Genomic DNA, 23,900 nt, shown 5'->3' with positions numbered 1-23,900 from the left:
GCAGTCATTTCTTATAACTCATGGACATTGCCTTGGGTGAGTAATGTACCTACATATAACTATGATAATATTACTCTCTATATATACATATTAAAGATTATTTTATGTATCAGTTTAAGACATCCTCTATACCTTATACAGCCTCTTAAATAAATATAATGGCTGTTCATTATATAAAACTGAATAACTTTATTTATACCCTAGGCTAAAACAAGAATTGGTATTATAGTGTATGTTAGTTACAAACAGAGAACCGTCTTTTTAAATTAAAACAATTACATATAAACAGTTGTGTATTTGAAAAATACAGTTTCACAGTAAGGCCAGAGCTCTGTGATAAATGTGTTTGACATTGGCCCACAACTTCTTGAAGACTGCTACATATCATTGATACAGTTAAAAACAGTGCTGACACAAGACTGTAATATGAAGCCATCATTTAAATATGAAAAGAGGTGCGGACTACACTGGCGAATGTGCCACTTACTTAATGTGCATTCATTTGGATGCATCATGAAAGCATGAATAGTGTGATTCAGCTATGTTCCTGTATAATCTGATTTCCCTCTTAATTTATCAAAGAAACCCAACCATGCTTGTTCATTGTAGGAAGGTTGAAATTCCAATCCCTACAGTTTTCATTGTAATGAATCAATGCTGGAAGTAGCAGCCTTCATGATGATGAAGTAGCATGAAAAATACACACAGAGACAAGGACCTAGAGCACCTACAAGTAGAAATAATAACCAGATATCAAAAATATGATTCCTTTTTAATACAACTAACTTTTGTACTTATTAGTCAAATTAGTTTTATTAATGAAGGAAGACTGGAAACTGAGGAGACCTAAACGTAGCCTGCTAACTATCTAAGAGCCAAAAGACATGCCTTGCCAACACCACTAACAACAGAGTTGACACTGATAAAGGCTAGCTAACTTGCCAACTGTATTACACTGTGCAATATCCCTTAAATGCGATTGATTCAAATGTGTATAACCTTATACAGTAACTGCATTGCTTCTTAGTTAAACAGTAAAGTATGTGCAGTTTACATTTATTATATTAAAAATGCAGGCAACAGAGTAGGAACCCAATGAACAAAAAACCTTTTCATTACTGAGATTCAAATCTTTGCAATTTTTCTATATCACCTTTATTCTTTGATGCCAGACTCAATCCTCCTTTGAAGACACCAGTGTTGCATAGGTCTCTGGAGAGATGTTCTGCCATTCTTCAGAGAGATTTTCAGCTGCTCTTTGCTGGAGTGGTTGAGTCACACAAACAAAAAACCTTCCCTGTAAAAGATAGAACTGTTTGTGCTGGCTCCCATGAGAAAACTAAAACTGCTGGTGATAATTTAATATCTTACAAATGTGACATGAAACTTGCATGCCTCATTGATCCCTATGTTTTCTGCTAAGGCCCCGTCACAGCATAACTTTCTGGTCAACGTTCTTTGACGTTAGAGGAAACGTTGGTAATCGTCCATGGTCGCTGGTATAGCGCAAGAAGAGCGTTGTGTGGAAGCTGGTGAACGTCGGAGAACGCTGGCCCCCCCCAAAAAAGTTTTGAACAGGCACAAAAGTTCTCATGGAGTCCAGCGTTCTTCAACGTTATAACGTTGCACGAGTTTGGCTATTGTTAGTCAGTCGTTACCCTAGCGTTCCTGTGGGGCTGTGGGGGGGGAGGCCGGATATGAGAGGACAGAATAGGACAGGACAGGAGAGGAGAGGAGTGGATCATTCAGGCAGTAAAAGTTGTGTGAGTGGAGAAGGGAGGGGCTGCTCCTCCAAAAGATGTGTGAGTGGAAAAGGGAGGGGCTCCAAAAGGACATAATATTAAATTTTTTCCACATTTCCAAGGGTGGCTGGACAAAAAGCCGGCCACAGTGTTGTGCTTACCAGCCCTTTATCGCACTGTGAAGCGGTAGGGCTGCAGTGCCAAAAACCAATACATAATCCGTGCATTGGAGTCCTTTATGCGCCCCAGCCACTGTGGTGAGTGGTGAAGAGGTAAAAACACGGTGCACAAGAGGATGGTTTTTGTACAAAAATATATTTGTAGTTATTTGGCTTCAACACCAAACATATATACAAAACAAACAAGCATAAATAAGTACTGTAACAGTACTCAAAAACTAAATCTAAAAATATTCCCCAAGTATTTCAATAGCATGTACTTCACTTCACATAAAGCAAGTAGCCTACTCCTTCTCTACCTGCTTTTTTAAGACATTGCTAAAAAAGAGGCTTTGCATTCTTATTACTTTCAGCGCTAGTAGCAGAAGCCCCCCTCACACCTTTTTCACAGATGCTAATAGTTTTCAGGGGTATCTTACTTGGTCGCTGTTTCACGCTCCTCATGCGTCAGTCCCACGCTAGTCATGTGCAGTCCCACGGTAGTCATGCGTTAGTCATACGTTAGTCACCACTAGTCGCACCCCAGATGCGTCCACCTCGCTCTTGAACGCTCGAAATTGGACGATCAGAACGTTCAGAGAACTTTGACCAGAACGTTATGATGTGACGGGGCCTTAAGTAAGCTATCACTAAGGAATGGTCTTCATAACAAACACCGCGTGTTAGGTTAAGGTTAATGATGATGCTACAGAACACAAGAAACCGCTTCTTTACCAAATGTTCCAGACTCAGGGCACATGACGGCAGATCATTTTTGAAACACAAACTTGTACTGCAGACTAAGCTGCTTTTTCCCCTCTGAAGCCAACCTATCTACTCTATAAAACTAGGCATCAACAACTTGGAGGCCTAAATCTTATCATGGCACATGTAGAAACCCTCTGGCAATTGCACCCACCGCGACCGCACTGCACTTCACTTACTCTACCCCATACCCTATGCTATCATTTACGTATATACATTTCTACAATATTATTGCCACCACTTACATGTTTCTCTGTTCCTACTCCCCTTACTCCTGTAACCTGTAACAGTAAACCTATGAGCACAGTGTATACCCACTAAACTGGTCTTTTCTGTATCATGTATTTACCACCGGATGCAGGCACGTACCAAGATATTTTTGAGGGCAGGTGCTAAAAAAAAAAGGGCACCCATCGCCAAAATTATTCATACATTTAAAATAATAATAATAAATAAAAAGCACAGTAGGATGTTTTCAACTTATATATTTATTTTAGTTAACAAACTAACTCAAATTATCAAATTGAATAAATACATGATTAACAGGCAAAAACAAAACAAGGCCATATTAAGGGATGATTACTTTCTGAAGTTACAAATTAGTCTGTTACGTTAAATGACCGGACTACTTGCGGAATGATATGGAAAACCCGTTGCTCATGACAGGGGTCAATATCTTTTTGCAGCGGTGAATATCAAGAAATTACGGACCTGCGAATGTTGGGGTGTCCCATTAAAATCAACAGACCTTTTTAGAACATTCTTTGGAACACACAATTATTTAACTGTTTTCTGACAGAGTTGAAGCATAAGCAGCATTACACTTATAATATACCACAATACACCTCACCAGACTGTCATGTAGCTCAACTTCAGACCTACGTTTTATTTCAATAATTACATTTAAAAAAACTTTTGTTAGTTTATTTTTTAGGAAACGTCGGACCAGTTGCAACGTAATGTTTTCAGCGGCACTAATTTTGTGGTAAATTTCTCTATCACCTTCCCCTTCTGCAAAACAACCCTTCCCCAATCCCCCCCTTCCTATCTCCACCTGGCCAACCTCAAGCAGATGGTTCCCCCCTTATGTGCCGTGGTTCTGCTTAAGGCTCCTTCCTAACTCACAGGGAGTTTTTCCTTGCCCCTGCTGCCATTGTGCTTGATGTGAGGAGAAGTGTGCTGTAGTGATGGCAAAATGAAGCTTATTGAACCTTTGAAGCTTTCCAGCCAGATGTGTTTGAAAAAGGTTCCGTACTCAAAGCGTCGTTCCCTCTCTAGTGGCCATATGGATTATAATGTGGCACAATAGTTAGCAACGTTGCCTCAAGTGATGGACTATTTTGTTTCGCATCCTGGCCAAAGCGAATTTTAACCCGATGCTTTGCCTCTTTTCTGTATGCTGTTGGAACAGAGTTAATGCTTTTGGCATGCTGGTCAGTACTTTTGTAAAACTAAGGGTAGTGAGAGTACTTTTGGACAACTGGTCAGTGAGGGGGGCAAAAGTGCTTTTGGGCTTTCTCTTCCTAACTGGCTCCGTAACTCTATCTCAAATAAACTACTAACAACACCAAGGCTAGCACACAAACAGGTTTTTGTTCCCCCTTTCAACACATTAATTTTATGTCAAGTACTTAAAGGTCAGGTTCCAGAACTAACAAACAAGGTTAAATAGTCAAAAAGATTGTTTTATAATGAAATGTAATTTTTACTTTTCGATTAAACATTGCACCTAAGGAAAGAGGTACTCTCCAGTTTATACAGTGTATAAAAGTAAATCACATTATGAATGTTGTTAAAATAAATGCGTATGCATAGCCAGCTAACAGAGATAAAGGGCCTGGGCATGTTCCATGTAGGGTAGAACAGAAAGGCAAACTGACCTGTGAAATACAGTTACTAGTGATAATGGCACATACAGTATTGGCTGTTCCACATTAATTGAAAATGTTGACTATCATGCCTAATTGAAATTGATGTATTTTGGATACAAATGTAAAAGTGTTTCTATCAGTAAGGGAGAACTTGTGGAAGAGAGATTTTATAATTATGGTTAAGTGATTCTACCTATTGTAAAAAAAACACTTTGAAGTTTAGACAGGTTGCACAATTCAACACTGAGTGACAGGTTTCAGAGATTAGATAATTCATTGTTAAGGGTATCAGTACTAAGAATATAGAGTAACCAATGACTCTCTTGATTTGGGAGTTCATATGTGCTAAAACCAGTCTGGAGATGAGTTTGTTTTTTTATCTCTGGAAAATCTGTGTGTCTTTACAAGTGCTTGTAAACCCCCACCCCCTATTTTTTCCTTCTGTGAGGCGCATTGTGTTACCTCCTAGTATGAAAGTGGGCGTACAAATAAAGTTTGATCTGATTTGATTTGATTACAACATAGGGATATCATTGGGCAGTGGAAGAGCGGAGTCTGGGCTAGGGGGCAGTTGGAAATGGGTGAGGGTACATTTGTGAACTAGCACAAAGAGGAAACTAGACGAGCAGCAGCAGCGGCATCTCAAGCAAAGCAAGGGCAATGGATGAACTGGCATGGTGTTGAGATAAGGAGCATCAGCCAGAGAACTTTGGCCTTTGGATGCTAACCGCATTCAGTTCATTTTTGGAGACACAAATTATGTCCTCCCAATTCCACCGAACCTCAGTGATTGGGTGTTGTTTCAGGGTTGCTTCAGAAAGAGACATTATCATAATCAATTGATTTAAAAATAATTTGTCTGTCTGTTTGAGAATAAATTAGTTGAAGTTAATTCTGACGGTTAATGACAGCGACAGTAAGATTTCTTTTGTGCAAGAGGGGCAGAAAAATGGACTCCAGACATGTACAAAAGTTTGCTTGCTGATCTCAGTATACAACTTCAAGTTCCACAAAAACCATAAAATAATGTCGTTGTCGGTAAGGAAGTGTCATAAACTACTGTCTTTGTCGGTAAGGAAGTTTCATAAAATACTGTCTTTGCCAGTAAATAAGTGTCATAAAATCGGATTATGTGTCAATCATTCATTACCAGTTTACTGAGCCAGACATTTCCTTTTAAATAAGCCACTGTATGTTTTACTGCACCTTGAAAAGTAAGTTGCATTAAGCACACTCTTTCCCTAAACTGCGAAGCAACACATTTTTTTTTTTTTAAGAATGTGATTTGACATGAGTAAGTAGTATCCTACCTTATTCTTCAGAAACATGGAAGTGCATGATGTAAAATAAAACCATAAACTGTGATCTTCCTTCATGTAGGATTTGCAGTTTAGGCGAACGGCTGTTCATAGTTGTGATGCCAAAACTGAGCACCATAAAGCAAGATGTCAGTGTTCATTTTCATGTTTGCTGGGCTAAAGTAGCTAGCATAGCATTGGATATTAAAATGAATGAGTGGTGATCTTTCATTGTGAGGCCACTTCTGAAAGGAGAGAAGGTTAATAATGAAAAAAAGTTCTTATCAGTCAAGTAATGCTAAGGCTCAGTTCAGCTAAGAGTAAGGGTGGTCTGGATAAAACAAAGTACCTAAATTGTGGGAGGCTTGAGTTGATTGGTTTAAAGAAAAACTACAGCATAGCTAACCTAAACTACAAACACTTGTCAAGAGACACATAAGTAAATAAATAAATGTTACATAAATGTAAAATAAATACATTTTACAGGTTACAAAACACTTATAAAGACACACAGATTTAGCCAGAGATAAATAAACAGGAAATTACGTTCTAACCGCATTGGCACCGTAATGGACTGCTCAGCACAGTTATTTGATGTTTTTTGAGCTGTGGTCTCCGAGGGCAACAAAGTATTCTCGGCCAGTTAGATAGGTCCTAAACCAGTTAAGGATCGGACCAGTGAGGCCAACACAATGTTCAAGTCTATTAATAATGATATTGTGATTAGATTAGATTAGATCAGATTTGGAGGTAGAAAAGAGACTTTCATCTACTTTAGGTGCAGAATGTATAGCCTTACAGTCTATCGTTGTTTGTAGATATCAATTTAGAGAAATTATCCTTCCTAGCTTTTCTTATTGCTTAAATAAAGACTGAAAGTTGATCCTTAAAGATATCAAGGTGGACCTGTATAGCTTTGTCTTTCTCCATGTAAGCTCAGACCTTCTGCGGGATCTCTAAAGTTAAAAACGTCCTCATTTCTCTATGGAGCTTTTTATTTGGCTAAAACATTTTTTTGTTTCAATGGTGCTACAGAGTCAAGTGCTGTCCTAAATTTTGTATTTAGAGTAGTTACTAGATAATTTAAACATGATGGTCGCACATCTCGGGTTTTTGTACTAGTTATGTTCATCATTACTTTGAAATTCTCAGATGCTGCAGAGTTAAGATAGCATTTCTTACGTAATAAAACATTCAGCACTATTTTTAACTTTAGGTACCACTGCTGTAAAGAAAATACAAAAGTGGTCAGAAAGAGCAAGGTCACGGATAGACGATATAACAGTTGTTAGACCTTTTGTAATAACTAGATCAAGGGTGTGGCCACTATTGAGGATTGATGAATAAATCCCAAAAGGACTGTATAGGAGATTAGAATAGTAGTTGACAATTGCCACAGGTCTGTCTGGTCAGAAAAAGAATGATGATGCTAAAGTTTCAATGATGACTGGTTCAGTCCTTCTGTCAGTGTCCATGCCTGCCTTGCTTTTACAAACAGTGAGCCATCAGGTATCACAGCTGCCCATATCCTGAGGGGGGCTCAAAAATGTTCTTTGCCCAGGGCCTCCAATTTGCTAAAACGGCCCCTGAGTGCAGCTGCACGCAATCAGGGGATTGTGAATGGAGATGAAGTGCAGCTGGGAGTGCTTTAAACAGTAACTGCATTGCTTATTAGTTGAACAGTAAAGCATTTGTGGTTTAATTTTTTATATAAAAAATGTAGGCCCCAGAGTTACAAGACAAAGAAAAAAAAACTCTCATTACTCTGATCTTTTTCATTACTCTGTATCTTTTCATTACTTTCTATGTCAGCTTTATTTTTTTGATGACAGACTCAATCCTCCTTTGATGACGCCAGTGTTGCATAGGTTCCTGGAGAGATGTTCTGTCAGACAAATTTTCAGCTCTTTGCTGGAGTGGTTGAGTCACACTGAAACAGCTGATGATAATTTAATATCTTACAAATGTGCCATGAAACTTGCATAGAACTTTGATCCCTATGTTTTGCATGTTAGTAAGCTATCACTAAGGAGTGGGCTTCATAACAAACACCCAGTGTTGGGTTAAGGTAAATGAGGATGCTATAAACCAAAGGTGTTTCCTTTATTTTATGGTACCCTCTACTTCTCTGTGTTCACAGGTTGTAAACTCATCAAGTGTCAGATAAATTGCCTCTTTGGCCATTGTGAATCAGTGATTTGATATATTAAAAAAATTACTTCAGCTTTGACAATAAGCTGATTATAGATCATGGAAAAACATGGACTGTATTAGAGAAGTTGTGTGCCCACAATGTTCATTGAATATAAAAAAGGAAAACAAGTGAATTCAGTCATTCTAGAATGTGGGTCAAGAATGTTCCAATACGCATAAGTGTATATTACTCTGATTTGATTTCTCCAGCTTGTTTGGTATGATTTCATTAAATGTATCACAGGCCAAATTATTATCCTGTTATTTAATGATTTCATGGATCATTTTGTTTTTCACTGCATTTTAAAGAACTACATTAGGCATACATTCTGTTATACAGGTGCATCTCAATAAATTAGAATATCATCAAAAAGTTGATTTATTTCAGTAATTCTATTCAAAAAGTGAAACTCATATATTATATAGATTGTGTACACACAGACTGATCTATTTCAAGTGTTTGTTTCTTTTAATTTTGATTATTATAACTGACAGCTAATGAAAACCCAAAATTCAGTATCTCAGAAAATTAGAATATTGTGAAAAAGCTCAATATTGAAGACTCATGGTGTCACACTCTAATCATCTAATTAACTCAAAACACCGGCAAAGACTTCCTGAGCCTTTAAATGGTCTCTCAGTCTAGTTCAGTAGGCTACACAATCATGGGGAAGACTGCTGACTTGACAGTTGTCCAGAAGACGATCATTGACAACCTGCACAAGGAGGGTAAGACACAAAAGGTAATTGCTAAAGAAGCTGGCTGTTCACAGAGTGCTGTATCCAAGAACATTAATGGGAAGTTGAATGGAAGGAAAAAATGTGGTAGAAAAAGGTGCACAAGCAACAGGGATAACCGCAGCCTTGAGAGGATTGTGAAACAAAGCCCATTCAAGGGAGATTCACAAGGAGTGGACTGCAGCTGGAGTCAGTGCTTCAAGAGCCTACACACACAGACGTATGCAGGACATGGGCTTCAACTGTCACATTCCTGTGTCAAGCCACTCTTGAACCGGAGACGTCAGAGGCGTCTCACCTGGGCTATGGACAAAAAGGACTGCACAGTTGGTCAGTGGTCCAAAGTTCTCTTTTCAGATGAAAGTACATTTTGCATTTCATTTGGAAATCAAGGTCCCAGAGTCTGGAGGAAGAGAGGAGAGGCACAGGATCCAAGTTGCTTGAGGTCCAGTGTAAAGTTTCCACAGTGAATGATGGTTTGGGATGCCATGTCATTTGCTGGTGTTAGTCCATTGTGTTTTCTCAGGTCCAAGGTCAGCACAGCCATCTGTTTTAGAGCACTTCATGCTTCCCTCTGCTGACCATCCTATGGAGATGCGGATTTCATTTTCCATCAGGACTTGGCGCCTGCACCCACTTCCAAAGGTCCCAGTACCTGGTTTAAGGACCATGGTATCCCTGTGCTTGATTGGCCAGCAAACTCGCCTGACCTAAAACCCATAGATTCTATAGGGTATTGTGAAAAGGAAGATGCAAGACAATAGACCCAACAACGCAGAAGAGCTGAAGGCCACTATAAGAGCAACATGGTCTTCCATAACACCTCAGTAGTGCCACAGACTGATTGCCTTCATGCGACGCCGCATTGCTTCAGTAATTCATGGAGCCCAGACCAAGTATTGAGTGCTGTACATGTTCATACTTTTCACTAGTCCAACATTTCTGTGTTGAAAATCCTTTTTTCTATTGGTCTTCAGTAATATTCTAATTTTCTGAGATACTGAATTTGGGGTTTTCATTAGCTGTTGGTTATAATCATCAAATTTAAAAGAAATAATCACTAAAAATATATCAGTCTGTGTGTAATGAACCTATTTCAAAAAATGAGTTTCACTTTTTGAATAGAATTACTGAAATAAATCAACTTTTTGATGATATTCTAATATATTGAGATGCACCTGTATATGTATATAGGCCGTATGCAGGCAATGCCACTGTCCTTGCATTAGTATGAAAAAACTACCGTTAATACCTAGAACATTTAGAAAATGACACTGGGCCTCATTCTCGACCTTTTTCTGTAATTCTTCAGAAATGTTTCTTACACGACTTCGCAAAAACAACGTAAGAGAAACGCTTCCGCTGCATTCCCGCACGCTTGAAAATGTGTTCATAAGCAGCCGAAGTCTTCTCAGGTGGGTTCCTTCCGATTAGCTTCTTAGATTGATGCGCGTTCTCGTGAAAGTGGATTTGCATACATACACGCCCTGCCAGCTCCTTATTAGGAGACGCAATTTTAGAAACGTGTGCTGTCGCAATCTCCCGAATCCACCTCGTAACAGGTGTTCATTAATAGGGTGGAGATATTGTAGAACGTTGAACGTCTGAAGTCCGTAAAACACATTTAAGCAGTCACTTTTTTTTTTTTTTTTATCGAAAAATAGGCACCATAGGTGTGAAGACCGGTCCCAAGTACCAGTGTAAATTGTAGTCCGTCCTGTGGTATGTAATGGCCACCATAGGGGTGAAGACTGGCCACCAGTAGTAGTAGCCTATAAATTGCAATAAATTAATTTCTAGTTCTTAGAGAATGAGCTTAGTGTTTATTTATTTATTCACTTACATTTGCAGTGTTCATGTCATTCACAATCAGTCTCTTAGCAGACGCGGCCTTTCTCCAAAGTGACGTACAAGGGAGAGAACAGTCAAGCTACGAGCCATATAGACCTAGTGTAACAATAAACACTACCTCGTATAATTATGACTATAAATGTGAAACGTAATTGTTAATGATACAAATATTCTCGTATTTATTATTATCATAATTATTTTAATCCGAGGATGTCTGTAGAGTTGACGTGAACGCAATCACCAACTGGTTCTCACAAATTCGCCCGTTAACCCTTTTACTGTAATACGGAGTTTTTTCAAATGTCATTCCTCAACGCGATTCCTGAAATAACCACAAAATGGCCCGTGGAATCGCATTTGAGAAGATTACGGCAGAGTTACGACTGCTATTTCGAGTTCTGAAAGTTGTCTGAAGTTCAGAAGAAAGCACAGAAGAAAAAAATAACGAGAATGCAAATGTTTTCATAACTGTTTCCGAAGTGGAGTTCCTTCTGAAATCCTTCGGAAAGTCTTCCCAACTGCTGTCGAGAATGAGGCCCAATGGGCCTCATTCTCGACCTTTTTCTGTAATTCTTCAGAAATGTTTCTTACACGACTTCGCAAAAACAACGTAAGAGAAACGCTTCCGCTGCATTCCCGCACGCTTGAAAATGTGTTCATAAGCAGCCGAAGTCTTCTCAGCTGGGTTCCTTCCGATTAGCTTCTTAGATTGATGCGCGTTCTCGTGAAAGTGGATTTGCATACATACACGCCCTGCCAGCTCCTTATTAGGAGACGCAATTTTAGAAACGTGTGCTGTCGCAATCTCCCGAATCCACCTCGTAACAGGTGTTCATTAATAAGGTGGAGATATTGTATAACGTTGAACGTCCAAAGTCCGTAAAACACATTTAAGTAGTCACTTTTTTTTTTTTAAATCGAAAAATAGGCACCATAGGTGTGAAGACCGGTCCCAAGTACGAGTATAAATTGTAGTCCGTCCTGTCGTTCGAAATGGCCACCATAGGGGTGAAGACTGGCCACCAGTAGTAGTATAAATTGCAATGAATTAATTCCTTAGTTCTTAGATATTGAGTTTAGTGTTTATTTATTTATTTATTCACTTACATTTGCAGTGTTCATGTCATTCACAATCAGTCTCTTAGCAGATGCGGCCTTTATCCAAAGTGACGTACAAGGGAGAGAACAGTCAAGCTACGAGCCATATAGACCTAGTGTAACAATAAACACTACCTCGTAAAATTATGACTATAAAAATACAAATATTATCGTATTTATTATTATCATAATTATTTGAATCCGAGGATGTCTGTAGAGTTGACGTGAACGCAATCACCAACGGGTTCTCACAAATTCGCCTGTTAACTCTTTTACTGTAATACAGAGTTTTTTCAAATGTCATTCCTCAACGCGATTCCTCAAATAACCACAAGATGGCCCGTGGAATCCCATTTGAGAAGATTCCGGTAGAGTTACGACTGCTATTTCGAGTTCTGAAAGTTGTCTGAAGTTCAGAAGAAAGCACAGAAGAAAAAAATAACGAGAATGCAAATGTTTTCATAAATGTTTCCGAAGTGGAGTTCCTTCTGAAATCCTTCGGAAAGTCTTCCCAACTGCTGTCGAGAATGAGGCCCAATGTCTTTGAATTCTTCTCAAATTCTTCTTGTCTTGAAATTGAAGTGAAATGAGATACAGATATCTGAAATAAGCAAAGTCGTTATGGATACAAACATGCTTGCAAAGTGACATGCTGATGATAGGCATCCTTAAGTTTACTCACTGTGATAAATAACATAACACCTGCGTTTAAAAAAATGACAACGTGCATTTTATTGATAGTGACTAATTATGATAAACAATCTGTTAATGCTGAATATTTGCAAGATTTTTGATTCAAGATTAAACTGAAATTGCATTAAAACCAATTGAAACTGCATTATCTTTTTTTCCTTTAATGTATGAAGGTTGGATGTAGCACAGGTGACTAATCTGTTGTAATCTGTTCATGGACATGAACATCCAGGTGATTACAGATGGGGTAGAAAAGAATGTAGATACACTTGGTAACCAGGTTTTAGCTGTCAAAACAGAAACATGACTTTTAAGGAACTCTTCCTGTCAATCTGTCCTATAATGTGTACATGTATGTGACCTTATGAGTGATGTCACGGGAAATGACCTGACAATAATTTACCTCCACGTTTATTCAATAGAGAACTTTGTACATATACTCATTGAGTGGACATCAGTTCTTTACACAATCCATGTACATAAATGTGAAAGGCTTACACTTCTACACGTCTGGCTAAAAAAAACCTTTAATCAATGGTAAGGTTAAAACATTAACAGATTTTATGGCACTTCCTAAGTGACAGAACATTTTATGGTTTTATTCCATGTTTCTGAAGAATAAGGTAGGCTAATACTCATTCACAGGAACACATTCTCAAAAAATGAAGTTTAAAGAAAGCTGGTGTTTTATGCAATTTGGCTCTCAGGGTGCAGTGCTATAGGCTACCTCAGCTTTGTGTATTAGGCAACTAAGCCTAATGTTGTTATGACCATATACCCTGGTCGTTAATATTGAGGCCTCTGTTGGCATACATCACCCATGGAGCTGTTAATATGCTCTATGGTAGTTAAATGTCATCCCCACAAATACAAACAAAACAAAACAAATCTTTAGAGCATCAATAGTAGTATTGCATTTACACCAGTCCCTTATTGCTAATGTCTGGATTTATGGTATGTTGATTGAACAGCATGGCTTTCTTCTGCTTAGCGTCTCTCTATGAACCCTCTAACAGGACTATCCTGAGGTGACCATCTTGCTTATTTTTATGTAATTTTGCACATGCTATCAGAATGAAGGTAACTTGGAAAAAGAGTTCCAGGAGACTTTAAAGGATTTCCCCGTTCAAGCCATGTAAATAAATGCGAAAGGCTTATTTCTACTACATACCCGGATCTTTTTCGAACTTCTGCCATCAGAATTAGCCTACACCTGTGTAACGCTAACAAAGTTTAATGGAAACAGCTTACTTTTAATAGCGGAAGGGAATGACACACACTTACCATGTCGTCTGGGATTTCTTCCGAAAATGTCTTTATAAAAGCCTGCAGCCATGCACCGTTCTCGCTTCTTTCCATCTCAGTTTTGGCATCTTTAAAAAAATAGAAAAGCCGAACTGCTTCTGCACTTTGTATCGCGTTGCTGTTTGGTTTCAGGGTCACACCGCCAATTGTTGATCCTAAAAACTCGCTGCGATGAAATGGGTAATCAATAGATTGGTTGTCAGCGTTGGATACAATGTCTAAAACTGCATTTGATGCGCACGCTCCGTTTGTATAAGCACATAGATCTGCATAGGTGCTTCCTGTTAATTCTGTCGTTATGTTTCGTACTTTGTGGTCCAAATCGATTACTTTTTGAAACAGTTCTTTTGAGAGAAGGTCATGGTTCGAAGAACTAGACACGATCAACGACGCATAAGTCCCTTCTGTGTACAGCCTCAACTGAGAGAATTCGTCACTGTGAGGAAAATACGTTTTGACATATTCTCTCTCTTTCTTAGCCGGGCCGTCTGTTGGTGTGAACTGCTCCTCGACGTTGTTTGCTTCTCTTTCACCGAGAAAGTAAAACCCCACTCCGAGACCGCCGGATAACACCAAAGGTAAAACTAAAAACAACCATGGAAGTTTTCCCACGAAAAAACCCACTTTATGAAATCCTTTTGATAAAGGCTTCACGATGCAGTCTGTGTTGCATGAAGGCATTTCTAGCGTCTGTATGTTCAACCTAGGCAACGTTCTGAGCTCCAACGCGAACACATACAGTGGCCTATCTACAAGGAAAGGTCTGGTTCAATTTAGCTCTGGTGAACATTAACAGATTTTATGGCACTTCCTTACTGACAAAGAATATTTTGTAGTCTTTTATTCTGAAAAATAAGGTAGGCTAATACTCATTCACGTCAAAATCAGCAACACTTTCTTTAAGATAAAACATTGTTGCTTGGCAGTTTTTTACTGATATTTATGGGCAGTGATATAGGCTACCTCATAGCTTGGCAACTAAGCCTAATGTTGCGGTAAATAATGAATCATTTAGAGTCAGCTGGATCAGGAAAGGTCTTATACATCCCATTTCCTTATGTTTTTTTTTTTTATCCCCAATCAGATATTTAACCAGATTGATGGTCTTTCTTTTGTTTTAAAATGGAACTATGCCCCTACCAAATTAACTTTCATGTTGTCTAAATTTCACCAACAATGTATGCAATGTATGCATGGAAACTGTGTTTCATTCACAACTTATTACCTCATACAACACTCATTTGGAACGATGCAGATATTACAGTTAAAAATAAATGCCTATTTTTCTCTAGATGTTTTGAGAAAGGCATTTATAATATTAGTTCTTTGTTTTGAAAGATCTGGCACTATACTGACATATGAACAATTTATGTCACGTCATGGCCTCCCAGTCCCTTTAAGGGAATTTAACTCACTCACTAAAGCTATCCCTAAGGGATTAATCCAACGTATCAAAAGTCACCTTTCTTTTGGTATGGACAATGCAACAACATAAATTACTTTTGAATGGGATTGATGTGATAAACAGAAAGTGTGATAATAAATATATTCGCCAGATCTTTCAATTCAGAAAAAGAATAACACCAAGAGGGAAATTCTGCTGGGGATCTTTGATTCAGGACATTAACTAGCAAAAAGCTTGGCTGTTACCCAGTTCATACTGTATCACAAATAAGGTAAAGGAGGTTCACTTCAAAATTCTACATAAAATGTATCCAGTAAATGTCAATATAGCAAAATATACTGACATAAGCTCTTCTTGTTCCTTTTGTGATAACACAGATGAAACAATGTTGCATCTCTTTTTTGAGTGTGAGAAGACCAAAACATTTCTTAATGACTTAAATATTCATCTTTTTTAATTATCGTATTCCCTAACTGCAAAGGATTTTTTTTCTCTTTTATTATGAGAACCCTGTCAAATACCCTTTGAATTTGTTGTAAACTTTTTTATTTTGCAATCAAAATGTTTCCTCCACAAACAAAAATGGCTATAAGGACAGTCATCCTTTCAGGTCTTTATACTAAAAATGGACTTGCTTCTTAATTCTCATTGTTTGGTCAATAATCATCCACATGGTTGTTAAAGGATAATTATCTCTTTCCTCTATGTTTTGTGATTTATTTCATTGTATTTATATTTTCTATGCTGTTGTCATTATTCATTGTCATTTGTCTGTTTGTGTTTTAAAGTACTGCTGTACCAATATAATGTATGATGTTCACTGTGTTATTGTATTTTCACTATGCATCAATAAAAACATTAAAACTAAGTCTGATGTTGTTGTGACCAAATACCTTGGTAGTCAAAACCCTTAAAGGTCTTTTCCCCACCCGTGGAACAATTGTTTGTTGTTTTTGTTGTCAATATGCCTTTAAAGCTCCGCAAGTTTTTGTCATAGTCATAAAAAGAACACCCCAAGAAACCTTTAATCTTTGTCATACTTACAAGTCTTGTGCATCAATGTTTTTAGTTAGAGGAAATATACAAAAACATTTAGGCATGTCAGACTACCTAAAAAAGTGCCTAAGACATTAAGGAGCTAATATTTAGGCCTCTGCTGGCCTACATCACCCATGACTACTGGAGCTGTAGATATTCTTTAAGGTAGTTAAATGCCCTCCCCACAAACACAAATATTACAATCATTTTGATTAAGGCTTCATGATGCAGTTCGTGTTGCATGAAGGCATTTCTACCGTCTGTATGTTCAACCTAGGCAACGTTCTGAGCTTCAATGTGAATACAGGGTTTTTTCTAAACAAGGGAACAGGGGCGCTGCGCCCCGATACTCCCGGCGTGCGCCCTCCTACCGAAATGCCGACTGAACCTGTCAGACTTGGATCTGTACTTACATGCTGCTGTACAACATACACTATTTCTCAAAACGATCTTTTCTCCGCAAAAATATCCCAACACCATCACCTGACAATGTGTCTGATCCTCAAATAACTTATAATTACTCCAAAAATATTCCGATCCGAATTGGAGTTTCCCAGACCGAGTCGACATGTTGACATGCTAACGTTAAAGTTATTAGCAGCTTTGCCGGCTGACGTGCGGCTCGGCTGCAGCTCGAGTGCTCACTCACTTTTCTCTTGGTGTACAGAATTTTCATATTGTAAAACAAACATCTAAAATGCATATTTTGCACGCAATAAATTTGGAAATACAGACAAAAAGCTGCCTGATTTGAATGGGGGTATTTATTCATGTATATTTTGTCTTCACGCGATCTTGAGAGATGTCTTCAAGTAACGTTAATGTTCCAAACATTAAACATTCTAATGTGTGCACCGTCTCAGAAAGTTACTAGCCAGACTAGCAGTATCTACTGATAGAATGCCATGGATCCAGCAAAGCGTAAAGCTAAACGAAAATATGAAGATACGTTCTTGCCTGAATGGGAGGAATTATTTGTGGAGCGAAATGGAAAACCCCTCTGCTAAATATGCCAGACGTCACTGTCGCATTTTAAAGCCTCAAACTTGGAGCTCCGTCTCTCCACACACAATGCTAACATAGCCCTGGAGTTCCTAAAGGCACAGAGCTGGGCAGGCACAAGGTACATACTTTGAAACGTCAGTCAGAGAAACAGACTCTTTTTTTTGGAAATGTACTCTGAAGTAGGCTACTCTGAAACGGTCACGTTGGCATCGTAACAGGTGTGACGGAATATTGCTCGAGCAGAAAAGTAATATAGTGAGGGAGAGTTTGAAAATTGAGCAGAGGATATCTGACATTAACTATAATTCAACAGATGTCTTTAATATGTTTATTTTTGTGCCATATTTTTAATCTACATTCGTTAATTGATTTTCCTACAACCCACTAGAGGACACTATTTAAAAGGTTATTTTCAAAAAAGGGGAAGCAACTGCTGTGATAAAGCTCTTCTGGAGGCACATTCTGTTCCAATGCTTTGTTTTGATCACAGTCAATGCAGAGAATGAGGCCTCACATAAATATGTGGAGGAAAAGGGTAGTAGCTGCTCCTAAGCTATCTCTCCCAGGTCAGGGCGCTCCTGCTTCACACACATCCAAAACAAAATCCCAGCAGATGTCTTCAATATGTTTATATTTGTGCCATATTTTAAATCTAAATTTGTTAATTTCTCTTCCTAAAACCCACCAGAGGACACTATTTAAAAGGTTATTTTCAAAAAAAATCTACCAGATTTTAAGGTCTACCAAAGCCTACCAAAAGTTGATAGTATTTTAGTTTTTCAGGATGACCACAAGAGCTAGAATTTCTCTCTAAGATAGCCTCAGAATGTACCATTTAATCATTAATTTTTCAAAGGCTCCGCACCGTGGAAGGGGGGAGACCCCCCTTCCACACCTTCCCACCCTCGGCGCGTCGCAGGGGTCTGCTCCCTGCTACTATTTTTTTTTTATACGAGGTAGTGTTTATTGTTACACTAGGTCTATATGGCTCGTAGCTTGACTGTTCTCTCCCTTGTACGTCACTTTGGACAAAGGCTGCGTCTGCTATGAGGCTGATTGTGAATGACATGAACACTGCAAATGTAAGTGAATAAATAAATAAACACTAAGCTCAATCTCTGAGAACTAAGGAATTAATTTATACTACTACTGGTGGCCAGTCTTCACCCCTATGGTGGCCATTTCGAAGGACAGGACGGACTACAATTTATACTCGTAGGGACCGGTCTTCACAGCTATGGTGCCTATTTTTCGATTAAAAAAAAAGAAAGTGACTACTTAAATGTGTTTTACGGACTTCGGACGTTCATCGTTATACAATATCTCCACCTTATTAATGAAAACCTGTTACGAGGTGGATTCGGGAGATTGCGACAGCACACGTTTCTAAAATTGCGTCTCCTAATAAGGAGCTGGCAGGGCGTGTATGTATGCAAATCCACTTTCACGAGAACGCGCATCAATCTAAGAAGCTAATCGGAAGGAACCCAGCTGAGAAGACTTCGGCTGCTTATGAACACATTTTCAAGCGTGCGGGAATGCAGCGGAAGCGTTTCTCTTACGTTGTTTTTGCGAAGTCGTGTAAGAAACATTTCTGAAGAATTACAGAAAAAGGTCGAGAATGAGGCCCATTGATTCCATTATTCTCCATTACTTACGTTGTGGCCATTAACATTTCAATTGCTTTATGTATCAGGTAGGTTTACAGCCATGTTTGATGTGAAAACACATACACCATTCACACATCATTTAAATGTGCCATGATAAGATCTAGGCCGACAAGTTGTTGATGGTTAACTTAATAGAGTAGAAGGTTTGTCAAAGGAACTTGCTTTATAAATGTATCACACTTTAGACTGCTATGTGGCATGAGGAGGCTATGTTTATCTGAAAGATGGTGACATGGCCCTTGGCTGGTGTACTGGGTTCTGTCTTTCAGGTTGGACTGTGTGAGAAACAAAGTGTGGGTGGCCTTGGCTGGTGTTATCTCTGCAGGCCTTGCTGTGCTTTCTAGTTTTGGATTGCTTCTCCTCTGTGGGGTGCCATTTTCAATGCCTGTTGCCAGTGCCCCTTTTCTCATCCTTGGTAAAACTGCAATTTTGTTGTCACAGTCTATTATATGATGTACATTCATTTTAAAAACAATTCCTATTTATCAAAGCCAGATAATATGCATTATTAGCTTATAAATGATGTTTTTAAATACCGGTTGTCCCCAGGTATTGGTGTAGATGACATGTTCATCATGATCTCGTGCTGGCAGAGAACGGGGGTTCATGACAAAGTAGAAGATCGCATGGCAGAGACGTACAAAGAGGCAGCTGTCTCCATCACCATCACCTCTCTGACTAATGTCGTGGCCTTCTACATTGGCCTCGCGACGCCTTTTCGCTCTGTACAGTCCTTCTGCATGTACACCGGAACAGCAATCCTCTTCTGCTACATCTACAACATCACCTTCTTCGGTGCCTGTCTGGCACTGAATGGACAACGAGAGATAAGCAACAGACACTGGCTGACATTCAGGATGGTTGGTGTTCATGGACCTAAGACATGGGAAGAAACAAATTTGGAAATCAATGAGGCTAAAACTCCAAAAGATGGTGTTGTTTTTGGACCTAAGACATTTGCAGAAACATTGAAAGACAATGAGGCTGAAACTCCAAATGAAGGCAAGAAGAGCAATGGCTACTCAGTCGGTGGTGCTTATGATCCTGACACAGGTGCAGAGGAGGAAATGCCCATCAATGTCTTCTTTAAAGAGTATTATGGACCATTCTTGACTAATACATGGACCAAGGTGTTTGTGGTTTTTCTCTATCTAGGGTATCTGGCTGGTAGTATTTATGGCTGTTTTCAAATGGAAGAGGGCATACAGTTGAAAAATCTTGCACCTGATGATTCGTATGTCGCTAGCTATTATGACAATGAAGCCAGATATTTCTCATATTATGGCCCCTTTGTGATGTTAGTCATTAAAGATGAAAACTTCCAGTATTGGGAGAAAAGCGCTCGTGAAAACCTCAACATGTGCCTGAAAGAATTTGAAACCTCTGACATGGTTGCAAAAAACATGACTATATCTTGGCTTGACTCTTATGAGCAATATGGAGCTGTTACTGGTTTAAATATTTCAGATCAAAATGTATTCATGACAAACTTGACTAGATTTCTTAATGTGTCAGATTTCTATATGGATGTTAATATTTCTGGTGGCAAAATACTGGCCTCTCGATTGTTCATCCCCAGTATTAACATCACCACTGCAACTGATGAAAAGAACATGTTGAACTTTTTCAGAGACACAGCTTCCACTTGTGAGAAAAACATGGATCTGTTAGTCTACCACCCTGCCTTCATTTACTTTGATCAGTATGCAGTCATTGTTAGCAATACTATCCAAAATATTCTAGCAGCTACTGCGGTGATGCTTGTAATTTCTCTTCTGTTGATTCCCCATCCCATCTGTTCTCTGTGGGTGACCTTTGCCATTGCATCTGTAATAGTGGGTGTAGCTGGTTTCATGGCTTTGTGGGATGTTAATCTAGACTCCATCTCTATGATCAACCTGGTAATCTGCATAGGCTTTTCTGTGGATTTCTCTGCACACATTTCCTATGCTTTTGTGTCAAGTAGCGAAAAAATACGCAATGGAAAAGCCATAGACGCTCTCTACAGCCTTGGGTATCCAATTATACAAGGAGCTGTCTCTACTATAGCTGGTGTTGTTGTCCTGTCAGCAGCAAAGAGCTACATCTTCAGAACATTCTTTAAGATCATGTTTCTAGTCATCTTGTTCGGGGCCGTCCACGGCCTTGTGTTTATCCCAGTGTTTCTGACATTCTTTGGAGTTTTTGGCATTAGCAGTTGTGTTGAAGATAACAAGCCTTCAATGACAGATGTTGATACCTCTGTGAGCAGTAGTGATGACTGTAAAAAGCCTTCAATGACAGATGTTGATACCTCTGTGAGCAGTACTGATGAGTGTAAAAAGCCTTCAATGACAGATGTTGATTTCTCTGTTAGCAGTAGTGATGACTGTAACATTTTGAACATCACTCCCTTTTAACAGAGGTCTGCCATGCCGACCTCCAAGCGTACACACACAAGCTGGCATTCATTTAATGTATTTCATTAATTTGAGACAAAACTCTTAACACAGAGGGATCCTGACTGTCCTTTAGTTCTAGCTACTTTGATACAGTGCAAATATATTTTTGTGTCTTAATGTCTTCATAAAGACTTTAGACAGTTTCTTTGGGAGGACCTGGAACTGAGTGTAAATTAATGTACTGTCCTTAAGTTCTTGTTACTTTTAAAACTTTTGAAGCGTTTCTTATTGAGAAGAACTGGAACTGTAAATAAAGTACTGATTTGATATACACAGAGCATAATGTAATTATCAGCTTCCGTCTCTGTTGTTTGCATGTAACATTTTGTTTGTGAGAGCTTTGTATCATAGACACTCTTAATGTTTGTAATCTGTCAACTTGGACTGACTTGCAAGATGAGTCATTTTATGAGTTCATTTTGTATTGTACCATTGAAAGCAAATATAGTTAATGTTTTGTGGTTCAGATCATCGCATGGTCTCTGGTGTAGTGTACTGAGGCTTAAATCCAAAACCTTTATCCAAACAATATGCAAATATTTCCAAATTCAGCATCACATACGCATTGTGGTGGTTTAATTTGCTTTTCCATAAAATATTACTACTAAAACAAGAGGTATTGCAGTTCCTGAGCACTACAGCTGGCCTGAAATCAATTATTGGTTGGTCAGATAGCATGGAACTAAAGTAAAAAACTACTCCTTTCTGTCTGTATGAGATATACTGACATTAGAAATCTACAGTAAGGTCCATGGAGAATAATTTGTATTGTGCTTAAACACATATATGTGGGTGAACAAAATACACACATGAAATTGGTGCATTTGGAATATTATATGAGCCACATTTTCCACAGAAGGTCAAGTTAAATTTGTATTCACAACTTGTGATGTTAATTTATTCTCCAGTACATACAGTGTATTCAGTAAATCACATTATGAACGTTAAATAAAATAATAAAAAAAAAATGCATAAGCATAGCCAGCTAACAGAGATACAGGGCCGTGTCATGTTCCATGTGTGGTGGAACAGAAAGGCTAACTGACCTGTGAAAGACAGTTACTTGTGATAATGGCACATATTGGCTTGTGAACATTAATACAAATGTTGAGTATAATACCTTATTGAAATTGATGTATTTTGGATACAAATGTAAAAGGGTTTCTATCAGTAAGGGGGAACTGGTGGAAGAGAGATTTTATATTGATGGTTAAGTGGATAAGTTGCAGAAAAAACTGTGGAATTTAGACAGGTGGCACAATTTCACATTCAGTGACAGGTTTCAAAGCGTAGATACTTCATTGTTAAGGATATCAGTACTATTGATAAGATCTTCTTGCCTGTTAAACTCTGGCTATGAAATGCGGCCTACAAATAAAGTTTGATTTGATTTGATTTCAGCAAAGGGATATCATTGGGCAGTGGAAGAGTGGAGTCTGGGCTAGGGGACAGTTGGAAATGGGTTAGGGTTAGGCTCAGGCAACAACACTGGATCAGGCAGCACTTATCCTAAGAGCCAGGCTGCAGAACCTGACGTTTCACTGTGACTACCTACTCTTGCTCACACGCTCACATGCTTACAAAACAATCTCTACATGTTCCCCTCTCTATCCTACACACTCGCACACACACACACAAGCAAAGCAAGGGCAATGGATGAACTGGCATGGTGTTAAGAAGAGGAAGATTAGCTAGAGAGAACTTAGGCCTTTTGACGCTACTCATACTAAATTATGTCCTCCCAATTCCAGAGAAACTCAGTGATTAGATGGTTGAAGACAAAAGCTTGTCTTGTGTTTGGGTTTTGGTACACCAAAACATATTTTCTTTGATAAAATGTGATTTTGCATGAACTAAACTGACAGTTAAGTAGTCAAAAACACTGCTCCATCGGTAAAAAAAAGGAGGTGGAATCCAGTAGAAGCAGTTAGGGTACAGCATGGGGATATCATTGGGCAGTGTAAGAGTGGAGTCTGGGCTAGGTAGCAGTTTGAAATGGGTAGGGGTACATTGCTGGAGAGGAGGCAGATGGAATATTTTGTCTGAATGTAAAACTAGCCTGAGCCAGGGTTGCTACACGTGTTCTAGAATAATTTGTGTGTCTGTTTGAGAATAAATGGTTAACTCTTTGCCAGTTAATGACAGGAACAGTCGGATTTATTTTGTGCGAGAGGGGCAGAACAATACAAATGAGGCAAAGCACAGGACTGGAGTTCGCTTGCTGATGTCAGTATACAACTTCAAGGTCCACAAAAACCATAAAATACTGTCTTGACGCCTCCAATTCCACAGAACCTCTGTCAGTGGGTGGAGAAGGGTGCATTAGGAAAGATAAAACCATAAAATACTTTAAGTCTTTGTCATGAGGCGAGTGTCATACAATCTGATTATGTGTCAACCATTCATAACCTCTTTATCAGACATGTAGTCAGACATTTCCTTGCAAATAGGCTAGTGTATGTATCACCGCACCTTGATTAGATAAGATTAGATACAACTTTACTGTCATTGCACAGAGTTCAAGTACTGAGACAAAGAAATGAGGTTTAGCATCTAACCAGCAGTGTAAAAAAGTAGTAAAAGTGCAGAGTTTGTGCATTTGTAAAGTGGAATATGTAAATAAATAAGA

The 23,900-nt window shown here is 38.7% G+C and overlaps 1 protein-coding gene across 1 annotated transcript; it reads left to right on the top strand.

Annotated features, from left to right (window-relative positions):
• Positions 1–20: 20 nt before the first annotated feature.
• LOC308378255 (patched domain-containing protein 3-like) lies at positions 21–21,229 on the top strand (the record flags this gene model as incomplete). Its single annotated transcript, XM_080855116.1, has 5 exons — positions 21–36; positions 18,787–18,856; positions 19,100–19,245; positions 19,380–19,694; positions 19,806–21,229. The coding sequence occupies 5 exons, from the start codon at positions 21–23 to the stop codon at positions 21,227–21,229; spliced, it is 1,971 nt and encodes a 656-aa protein (XP_080711242.1).
• Positions 21,230–23,900: the final 2,671 nt, after the last annotated feature.

This window comes from Sprattus sprattus (genome assembly GCF_963457725.1).
Source record: "Sprattus sprattus genome assembly, chromosome: 17".
Lineage (NCBI taxonomy): Eukaryota > Metazoa > Chordata > Actinopteri > Clupeiformes > Clupeidae > Sprattus > Sprattus sprattus.
The sequence above is the reverse complement of the archived record's forward strand: the minus strand, read 5'-3'. Positions and strand labels throughout refer to the sequence as shown.